The sequence below is a fragment of the Oncorhynchus keta genome, chromosome 19 (genome assembly GCF_023373465.1).
Source record: "Oncorhynchus keta strain PuntledgeMale-10-30-2019 chromosome 19, Oket_V2, whole genome shotgun sequence".
Classification (NCBI taxonomy): Eukaryota; Metazoa; Chordata; class Actinopteri; order Salmoniformes; family Salmonidae; genus Oncorhynchus; species Oncorhynchus keta.
Genome location: NC_068439.1, coordinates 22,934,313 through 22,946,108, shown reverse-complemented (window position 1 = coordinate 22,946,108; position 11,796 = coordinate 22,934,313). Strand labels below are relative to the sequence as shown.

Sequence of the window (11,796 nt, the reverse complement as noted above, 5' to 3'; positions counted from 1 at the left end):
ACAAATGAGGTAGTCAACAGGAATGCTTTTCCAAAAGTCTTGAAGGAGTTCCTACATGTGCTGAGCACTTACTGGCTGCTTTTCCTTCACTCTTGCGTCCAACTCATCCCAAACCTTCTCAATTGGGTTGAGATCAGCTGATTGTGGAGGCCAGGTCCTCTGATGCAGCACTCCATCACTCTCCTTCTTGGTCAAATAGCCCTTACACAGCCTGGAGGTGTGTTGTGTCATTGTCCTGTTGAAAAACAAATGATAATCCCACTAAGAGCAAACCAGATGGGATGGTGTATCGCTGCAGAATGCTGTGGTAGCCATGCTGGTTAAGTGTGCCTTGAATTCTAAATAAATCACTGACAGTGTCACCAGCAAATCACCCCCAAACTATCACACCTCCTCCTTAATGCTTCAAGGTGGGAACCACACATGCAGAGATCATCCGTTCGCGTACTCTGATTCTCACAAAGGCACGGCAGTTGGAAACAAAAATCTCAAATTTGGACTCATCAGACCAAATGACAGATTTCCACTGGTCGTGTTTCTTGGCCCAAGCAAGTCTCTTCTTATTGGTGTCTTTTAGTAGTGGTTTCTTTGCAGCAATTCGACCATGACAGTTGATGTTTAGATGTGTCTGTTACTTGAACTCTGTGAAGCATTTACTTGGGCTGCATACTGAGGTACAGTTAAATGACGATATATCCTCTGCAGCAGAGGTAACTCTGGGTCTTCCTTTCCCATGGCGGTCCTCATGAGAGCCAGTTTCATCATAGTGCTTGATGGCTTTTGCAACTGCACTTAAAGAAACTTTCAAAGTTCTTAAAATGTTCCACATTGACTGACCTTCATGTCTTAAAGTAATGATGGACTGTCGTTTCTCTTTGCTTACTTGAACTGTTCTTGCCATAATATGGACTTGGTCTTTTCCCAAATAGGGTTATCTTCTGTATACAAACCCTGCTTTGTCACAAATCAACTGATTGGCTCAAATGCGAAGGAAAGAAATTCCACAAATGAATATTGAAATGCATTCGAGGTGACTACCTCATGAAGCTGGTTGAGAGAATGCCAAGAGTATGAAACCTGTCATCGAGGCATAGGGTAGCCAATTTTGAAGAATCTCAAATATTTGTCACTTTTTTGGTTACTACATGATTCCAAATGTGTTATTTCATAGTGTTTTTGACTGGTCCAACGCAGAATGCCGACTAATTGAATTCAAATGTATATTATTGGATGGGAAAGACGGCGCTGGTACCCTAACTGTCACGCTGTCATGAATGATTCGGGAGACAGGCGCAGGAAGGCGTAATACTTTTAAAAAATTATACCCCAAACTACGGCGTGCTGTGTAAGGGCACGGGGATGAGGACCAAATAAACAAGTACATAAAATACAGGGTTGAAACCCAACCGGCCCGGGGGTGGCGGCGTCGGACGGTCCATTTGGCACGGCTGAAGTTGCGTTGTCGGATGGACCCGAGGTGGCGACATCGGACAACTCAGTTGCAGCTGACGAAATTACAGCGGGGCGCCGGACGGACCAGTCGCAGTGTCATCGGTCGGACCATTCCCCCTGTTTCCTTCAATGGTTGTTTATTCTGTCATGTTGGTAACAATGATTCGGGAGACAGACGTCAGAATGCATAATAGTTTTTTTTATTACGCCCCAAATTACGGTGTGCCGTGAAAGGGCATGGTGACGAAGACCAAACAAACAAGTACATACAACATAGGGTTGAAACCCAAACAAAAGAGTGAGGAGTACCTCGAATAAATACACTCGCACACAATGATTAACACAGGGGACGAGGCCCGTGATCATATGCGCAATCCCCAGGCGCACGAAAGCCCAAAACACACAGCACAGGTACTCACACGCACAATTTGACATATTAACAATAAATCGACAGCACCATGGTGAACAAAGGGCACATATATACAAATACTAATCAGTGGGAATAGGGGCCAGGTGTGCGCAAAGAAAGTTCCAGGGGGATCCGTGACACTAACCCTCCACGCGGCCAGTGATCTTCTCTCACATAAACTGGGGTTGCCTCTTGCTCTGCTAATGTACTAAGGTACTAATTTACTGCTAATGTACTGTAGGTGCTAGATCAAGTAGACGACAGTTCCTCCACAGATGGCTTCTATCACAAACGCTTGTACATTTTTAAGGCTTGCCATCCATAAATGTTTTATTATGAAATGGTTTTACACAGGCAGAGCACCACACCTGCTGCACACTCCTATCGTTTTGGGACTTCTGTGTAGTTCTATACATTGGGCCTGTTCCTAACATTTTCCCACCTGCATACTGTACATGTTCTGTATAACCCAAATTGGGATGTGGTCTATACCAGGGTTGGGATCAATTCTGGTTAAATTCCAGTCTATTCATAAAGTAAACCAAATTGCAATTCCAATTTCAAATGTTCCTCATTGAAAAGCGTTGAATAGAATTAGCATTGGAGGGGGGATTTGAGGTTAAACCCGTCAGCGCTCTGAGCCGGAGGGGTCTGATGTCTCTGCCTCTGTTTCAGTGTGGGTAATGCAGAAGACTTTAGATTGATAATGGTAATGATATGGCACAGCTCCAGCTTGTGGCGGCCAGTCAGCCTTGATTCATGTGACCGTGTCCTTTAATGACACATCCCGTCAGTCATCAATAAAGGCCGGAGGATGTGGGGGGTGTGAGGAATAGGGGGGCGAGAGAGATCTGTGTATGACCTCTGTGCTCTGTTCCTCCTCCTCCGTGCTGCACAGTCACATGGACAAATCACCTGCACACTTCAGAGGCAGGCTACTTGTCTTCCAGACGTGTGTTGTGGGCGAGGACCAGATACACTTTGTACTCTTTATGCATATTAAGGTATACGAGTGTGACATTTTTAATGGGTGGATATACACTGCCTTCAGAAACTATTCACAACCCTTGACTCCCCCCCCAAAAAAAATGTTGTACAGTCTGAATTTAAAAAGGATTCTATTAAATTTTTACATTGGATTTGTCTCAATACACCGCATCCTCCGATATCGCACTTCCATATCTACGGTGAAAGGTGGCAGAGCTAGAGCCCCCCCCTCAACGGCTTAGACTTTTATTAAGGACCAAATCCATTTCAATCACACTTTGTAACACAACAACATGTGGTAAAAGTCGAGGGGTGTGAATGCTTTCTGAAGGCACTGTAGCTATCCCTCTGGTACTTAATGCATATTGTCTTTATACACTTAGTTTATGCTTTGTATACTCTCCATAAGTTTATACATCTGACCAGGGGGATGTACAGTACCTATCAGTGTGAGGGTTCTCTTTGTAGTGTTCTCACCAGGGGGACAGGACTAGCAGTGTCACCCTGCTACTGCTGCTACCATCCGACACTGACGCAGAACACTCTTTCAACATTACCCTATGAACATTATTTTGAGTTGTATGTCATAATGTCCTTGAGTTATGAATAGAAAGCAGCATTAATGTACATTTACTTGACTTTGGATTTTGAAATTTGTCAATGTTTATGTAGGTCTCCTGACTTACAGTTTGCAAGTTGCAAGTAGCTACAATGCTGAACACTGTTCAAAACACACAAAAAAGCCTTCTCTTTTTTTGATTGACCGACACATTTAAAGACACTAGTGTTGTAACTTGCTGACTTTGAGTGTGCAGTAAAAAGCCTAATGATTATCTCCTCTTTTTTCCTCAGGTTATCTGGGATGAATGTCCCTTCTCCTATTGTCAGCAACAAGAACTGGCTGAGGCTACATTTTGTAACCGACAGTAACCATCGATATCGGGGCTTTAGCGCCCATTATCAAGGTAAGCCTCTGTTTCAATCACCGCAAAGACGCTTAGGAAGGAGTTTCCTGACGACTTAAAAACAGAACAGACTTGTAAGAGGAGAGGAGGTCCATTTAAATAAGAGTGTAATCCCTGTAAAGCCCTGAGAGACTCAAGAAAATAGCGCTCTGAAAGTGAGAAGAATCCTACACCTCTTCACTCTGTTGTCCTCAATGAGTTTTCTTCTTTTTGTCATAGTGTTGTGATCTTAGATTTGCTGTTTGCTTTTCTTTTAATGTTCATTTTTTTTGTTTCAGTCTAAGTCTTTCTATCATCCTGCCTTCTAACTGTTTATTATTACAACTATAAGAGACAGATATTTATTTTCTAATGTCAACCGTAAATTCTCCAATAAATTTTTCGGGCAATCAGCGCTTTCGTTTTTCACTTTTAATTGGAAATGCTTCTCTGTAGCAATGCCAATCATGCACAGCACAGCAGTCGATTAAAAACATGATTTGGTTGTATTTCAAACTAATCAATAGATCAACAACAAATCACTTTTTCTCCTCTTTTTTAAATAGCTGTCTCTTTTATTTGATCATATTCCAAAGCTTCTAATTAAAACAAACCTAAGCTACTGTTTAACAGATCATCCAGAATCATATACCCACTTCTGCAATGCTGTGTGTTATGTTTGTGGAGTTATTCTGACATGCATTTACCATAAACCAAATCTTTCAAAATGTCCTCCACACTATGTTATAATATTGGGGGACATGGTTGAAATATGAAATATGTTTGCCTGCTCTTACAGTTTGGGATATTACTTTGGATAAAAAAATGATCACCCCTTCTGAACCACCTTATAGGGTACGATGATGTGCTGCATTTCCCAGAGAGGTGTTAGATACAGCCTCAGGTTATATCTCCAGCAGGGTTAGGCTCAATTCAAATTCAAATCAGTCAATTCAGGAAGTGATTTGAATTTAAAATCCAGAAATGTAAAAACTTTTGACATCAAGAGCTTCTACTTTTCTGTTTATTGAGAAATCATTGGAAATATATGCCCTTTTTTCAATAATTTAATTGGAATTCAGTTTACTTCCTGAATTGACTGCCTTCCATTTGAATTGAGCCATACCCTGCTCTCCAGGGACATTTGGGGTGAAAGGTTAATGAATGTACTCTTCTCCTCTGATCGGAGGTCAGTGTTAGTGAGGACAGTGACAGATCACCTCCTTGTCTCACCCCAACTAATGCTTACTAGTCACTCCTTTTTAGCTCATCAGCTGATTTAAAGCTACATTCTGCAATTCTAAAATTGAATTAAACCTTACATTTTGGGTTATGATAGAGTATGAGTATCAGTGTGCTTAAGTCATGAAACACATCTACTGTAAGTCATATCCTTTAATAGACAGTAGAGAAGCATGGTTTAAGACCAGTAGAAAGAGATGGACATCTGCAGTCAGAGAAGAGCTCAGAGCATCTGAATGGGTTTATTTCTGTCCTTGACACCTCTCCAGAGGACAATGTTATAGGTCAAGCGCTTTTCACATCCTCTGAAAGGGCAGTGTCTGTATGTACAGAGCCCAAAGAAAGAAGAGGGGATGAATAAATGATTTGCTCATAATTTACTAATCTTTGTAAATAGTTAGGGAACCATTTTGCTAATACCCTACTAATGAGCTTTTAATTGGACATTGCTATATAAAGTGTCACACCCCAAGGACTTTTATTAAACACAACTTGTATTTATTATCGATATTCTCAAAGAAAAAGGACTGTAGAACGTAATTTATTTTGTGGCTTTAGTGCCAAGAACAGCAGTGGATTTAAAAGGTCTTTAAAATGGACAAACTTCCCATCAAACAGACTCCCTTCAACTAAAATACACAATATTTGAGAAGTTCAGCACATTTATGGCACTTGATGGAGGTGAAAAGCCAGGCAAGATTGGTTTGTGCCCTTCACAAGAAGATAGAGATTTTATCTTAATGTCTGCTGTTGATGCTGCCGAGGGATGAATTGCCCCTTGAGAACGGCCCTGTGTGCGACTTCTTATTGAGGCTTTACAGGTATACACCACCTGGTGAGCCACAAGCAGCCCAGCTTCAAAGCAGCAGCTGCAAAGTGCCTTAGGACACCAAAACCACCCCAAAATCCAATTTACCCACCTGCTCTGTCTGACAGAAATGCCATCAGAAAAAGCACGTTCCCATCTCTGATTGAACCACAGTTATTGACATTAGCCAGCTGTTGCTCTCGCTCTCAATTCAACTCATCTCTCATAGGAAGTCAGTCAGTGGCTGTCGAATTGAAGCTGTTATTGGCTATGCTGCTGCGGCTCTTCTCAAGACAGCCACTGATAAGTAATGAAATTGAAGCTGCCACGTCTCAACGTAATCAAAGTTTGACAGGGAATTTGAACCCAGGCAATGTACTTAACTATTGTATTTGTATGCGGGCAGCCTAGCTGCTGTTCAGCACTATTATTGAAAAGGAATTAACATACAGATTTAACTACCTGATGTGGATGCAGATATCTACTGTAGTTGCTATGTATGTTATACACATAGGGGGCCCCTTATAATCCAATTTTACCCATGATCTGGCACAGCATGGTCCTTTTCAGACAACTTGAGGATTTTGAGGAACTAACAGTCAACAATTAGTCCCAAAAATGATCCTCCAGGGTTCTTTCTATCTTATCTTCCCTAGAATTAAAATCTTCCAAATGCCCCTCTTATATCATACTGAATCGCACAGACCTCTGTCACAGGTCAGACAATTTCTCCACTCCTCTAAGCAGTCCAGTCAGAAATAGGACTTCATGCTAATTCATGACCAGAAGACTGGTGTCGCAGACTATCTCTTCCCCTGGAGCTACTGCCATCTTTGAAAAGACCACCTGTGCTCCTCTATCATTAGACTGCAGGCCTGTGCAGAGTATTGTAAATTAGGACTTACCATTGCACATGGGGAAATAATTAATTTGGCAAGTATTCACTTTTTTCCTGTCAGATGTGATCCTTCAACCATGGACCTATATCATAATGGCATTACTATTAGCATGTTAGCTTCTACAGCATCAGGCTCCTTAATAGGTACCCAGTATTCCAGACATAGATTTTGTTTTCTTTGAACCTTGTACATTGTCTTTTTTAAATTCTGCGAAGTGAGATTTTAAATAATCTTATTTTAACAATCAGATCTTCATTTGACCTTAAAGCCAGTTGCAAACATACTGTAGATGTTGTCTTGAGAGAAGAGACAGTCACATGAACAAGCAAATCATTGAATCAATTTTTGAAAAAAGTTGTTTCCAAACACTTTGTAGGGGTAATTACATGTAGGGTCCCAAGTACATATATTGTTTAAAGCTAAATTCATATTGAACTGCACTGCCACAAAGCAGCAAAAGGTGTATCAGCATCCCTTAACCATTACAGTGTCAAATGTTCAGTAATTTGGAGTGGAAAGCCCTTCCCAAAAACTCCACATTAATATTTCAGGCTGTACTTTATGCATAAACCGCTCGGGACAGACATGTATATGTAATTCTAGCTATATAATGTATTGGAGTTATCTTTCCTTTCTGTGACGACTAAGCAATGAGCAAGACCGATGTGTCAGGTGCCGCGATTTAATTATAAAAACAAATTACACCATAAAATCAGTCATTTAGTATGCAATCACTTTAGCTCTACATTGGTATGGTTCCCAATTAAGCAGCCAAAGGCAGTTTAATTGATCAATAAGGCCAGAGGGGGTGTGGTGTATTGCCAATATACCAGGGCTAAGGGCAGTTCTTAAACACGACGCAACACTGAGTTTTTGGGCCACTTAATATCTGGACACTGAAGCTGTGACTGATAGTATACGGTGGAATATGAAACAGACTTGAGACACTTTTATAAAGACTTGCCAAGACTTTAAAGACACAACCTCTAATTTCAAGTTCTGAAAGGTCCAATGCAGCTGTTTTTATCTCGATGTCAAATAATTTCTGGGTAACAATTAGGTACCTCACAGTGATTGTTTTAGCAAAGAGCAATTTCTCAAGCAAGAATTTTGCTAGGACTGTCTGTTAGTGGGTAAAACCAAAAACTATTTGTTATTGGCAGAAAGGTTTGGAACTCTCATTGGTCTATTAAAAAATGTACCTTCTTATGATGTCACCAGGCAGGCCAAAACTCCATCCCACCAAAACAGGCAGTCGTTTCAGGTAGTCTTTCCAAACAGCTCTTACACTAAAAGGGCATTATCATAATTTTCACAATTTTACAGTATTATTCCAACCTCAGAGTGTGGAAATACAGTACCAGTCAAAAGTTTGGAGACACCGACTCATTCAAGGGTTTTTCTTTATTTTTACTATTTTCTACGTTGTAGAATAATAGTGAAGACATCAACCGTATAAAATAACACATATGGAATCATGTAGTAACCAAAAAAGTGTGTAATGCCTACTCCCGCTCTTCCCCTCTGGGGTTTGAGGGCACCAGGCTGCCCTGCTTTACGCACTCCTGCCACCATCAATACGCACACCTGCCTTCCCTCGTCATGCTCTTCAGCGATATTGGACTCACTTGGACTCACTCAACCACCTGTTTATTACCTCCCCTATATTTGTCAGTTCACCACTCTGTTCCCCACTGCTGCATTGTTTGTCATATGTCCATGTTACCCGGTGTTGACGCTGTTCCTGTCTTGTTCTATATCTGCTCCCTACTAAATGTCTGACTCCCCATACCTGCTTCTCCTGTCCGGTGTCGGTCATTACAGAATGCTGCAGCCATCACACAAAGCATTGGGGAGTACTGGCGATCCTGTTGGTGGTGACGTCGGTCCTGGGTCGCCGCCGATGGATCCGGGTGTGCCTAGCCAGCTTGTCGGGCTTCCACGCCCTAGCTGCCTCAAGAGATTTCCTTGCCCCGGTTGGCTCGGAAGGTGCCCATCCCACCTCAGGCCTCAGCCGGATCGTCAGGTCTTGTTCGCCCAGCCAGCCCATGAGCTTTCTTGTTTTGTTGGTGACGTTGGGCTTGGATTCCACCACCGATGGAACTGGGGGTGGCTAAGCCAGCTCGTCGAGCTTCCACGTCCTAGCTGGTTCGAGAGGTTTCCTTGCCTCGGTTGGCTCGGCATGTTCCCAACCCACGTCACACTCCACCGGATCATCGGGCTTTCATGCCATAGCGGGAACGACAGGCGTTCATGCCTCAGCCGGATCGTCAGGTTCCTATGCCTCAGCCGGCTCGCCAGGCTCCCGCTCCCCTGCCGGTTCGTGGGGAGTTTACCCCCAGCCGACTTGCCCAGTGCCCATGTCTCAGCCAGCTCTCCCAGGTGAGACGCCGGGTGGCGCCCCTAGAGGGGGGGTTACTGTCACGTCTCCTCCTGCTCTTCCCCCCTGGCGCTTAAGGGCGCCAAGCTGCCCTGCTTTACGCACTCCTGCCACCATCAATACGCACACCTGCCTTCCCTCGTCATGCTCTTCAGCGATGTTGGACTCACTTAATCACCTGTTTATTACCTCCCCTATATTTGTCAGTTCACCACTCTGTTCCCCACTGCTGCATTGTTTGTCATATGTCCATGTTACCCGGTGTTGACGCTGTTCCTGTCTTGTTCTATATCTGCTCCCTACTAAATGTCTGACTCCCCATACCTGCTTCTCCTGTCCAGCGTCGGTCGTTACAAAGTGTTAAACCAATCAAAATACCTTTTATAGTTGAGATATATATTTTATATTTCTTCAAAGTAGCCATCCTTTGCCTTGATGACAGCTTTTGTACACTCGTGGCATTTTCTCAACCAGCTTCCCCTGGAATGTTTTTCCAACAGGCTTGAAGGACTTCCCGCATATGCTGAGCACTTGTTGGCTGATTTTCCTACAATCTGCTGTCCAACTCATCCTAAACCATCTCAATTGGGTTGAGGTCAGCTGATTGTGGAGGCCAGGTCATCTGATGCAGCACTCCGTCACTCTCCTTCTTGGTTAAATAGCCCTTACACAGCCTGGAGGTGTGTTGGGTCATTGTCCTGTTGAAAAAAAATGATAGTCCCACTAAGCGCAAACCAGATGGCATGTCATATTGCTGCAGAATGCTGTGGTAGACATGCTGGTTAAGTGTGCCTTGAATTCAAAGTAAATCACAGACAGTGTCACCAGCAAAGCATCCCACACCATCACACTACCTCCGCCATGCTTCATGGTGGGAACCACACATGTGGAGCTCATCCTTTCACCTATGCGTCTCACAAAGACATCGCGGCTGGAACCAAAAATCTCCAATTCTACCATTTAGGCCTGATTTACGCGTTCTCCTCTGAACAGTTGATGTTGAGATGTGTCTGTTACTTGAACTCTGTGAAGTATTTATTTGGGCTGCAATCTGAGGTGCGTTTAACTCTAAATAACTTATCCTTTGCAGCAGAGATAACTTTGTGGCAGTCCTCATCATAGCGCTTGATGGTTTTTGCGACTGCACCTGAAGAAACTTTCAAAGTTCTTGAAATGTTCCGTGTTGATTGACCTTCATGTCTTAAAGTAATGATGGACTGTTGTTTCTCTTTGCTTATTTGAGCTGTTCTTGCCATAAAATGGACTTTTACCAAATAGAGCTATATGTATACCATATGTGTTATTTCATAGTTTTGATATCTTCACTATTATTCTACAATGTAGAAAATAGCAAAAATAAAGTAAAACCCTGGAATGAGTAGGTGTCCAAACTTGTGACTTATACTGTATATATAAAACTCAGAAAATATACTTTTTTTGACTGTACTGGGCATCATGTTTACAACGATTCCAATTACTTTGGAAAACATTCCAAACATCAACGTTTTTATAAACGAGGGCAAGTTGCCAGCACCTCTTTCAAAATGGTCATTGTCACAGAAGCTGATGTCACACTGTGTGCTCACCATTTATAATGCTGCTCTTTGCATTAACTTTAATCATAAATACACCCAGGAGAGAAATGTATTTCAATGGTGCCATTAGGTTTAGTATGGCTCTCATCTGAACTCATAGCACTCATAAAATGTGTCTTTGAGAACAAGGTCATCCTAAGGTGTGTGAGGTTGGCCCATGCGGTAAGATTTTAACAGTGAGGAGGCAAGACAATGAGAGCAGATTTTTATGCCCATGGTGAAGCTTTTATGTGGAAGTCAGGAATAATCATGGCGACTGAACAAATATTTACAACCAAAATAACAAACAGGCATGCATCTGACCAATGAGAGACAGCCATATCATGACATCAATTAACTTTCAAAGGCACACATTACAATATACACATGTTCTGTTAACGAAAATAGATGTATTATCATACACACACAATTCAATAAAGGTGCTTACCCCACATAGATACAATTAATAGATGGGTTTCTCAAATCATTAACCGTTTGCAGGGTTTGGTTAACCATATAAGATATACTGTATCTTTAGATCAAGTGACTGAGGACACAGGACAATCGTCACATCTTGGAATGGACATTGGCTGATGTACTGAACTGCAATAGAGCTGTTGTCTCAAACCGCATTTAAAAAAAATGTTTATTTAACTAGGCAATTCAGTTAAGAAAAAAATCTTATTTACAATGATTGCCTACACCGGCCAAACCCGGACAACGCTGGTGTAACACTCGGGGCATAGTGGGTGCGAAGTCAGGCGCAGGAAGCAGAGAGTACAGGGTAGTGCTATTTATTGCACCCACGCACACAAAACATTTGCCCCAAACACAGGACTCAAACAGTCCGGAGAAAAACCCAGGAACGAAACACGTCAACATCGAATGTGCTCAGAGCAACACAAAACAATCCCGCACAAAGAGCAGGCGGGCCTACTGGTTAACGTAGCCCGACTAATCAGCCTACACACAAAACAATCCCGCACAAAGAGCAGGCGGGCCTACTGGTTAACGTAGCCCGACTAATCAGCCTACACACAAAACAATCCCGCACAAAGAGCAGGCGGACCTACTGGTTAACGTAGCCCGACTAATCAGCCT

At 42.6% G+C, this 11,796-nt stretch overlaps 1 protein-coding gene across 3 annotated transcripts in view; it reads left to right on the top strand.

Moving 5' to 3' along the window:
• Positions 1 to 11,796, top strand: part of LOC118397653 (CUB and sushi domain-containing protein 3-like) — a 660,396-nt gene that overhangs the window by 331,256 nt on the left and 317,344 nt on the right. For all 3 annotated transcript variants that reach the window (XM_052470057.1, XM_052470056.1, XM_052470055.1), the window contains one exon: positions 3,701 to 3,813. In XM_052470057.1, coding sequence (XP_052326017.1) covers positions 3,701 to 3,813 — 113 coding nt within the window. The remainder of the gene's footprint in view (positions 1 to 3,700; positions 3,814 to 11,796) is intronic.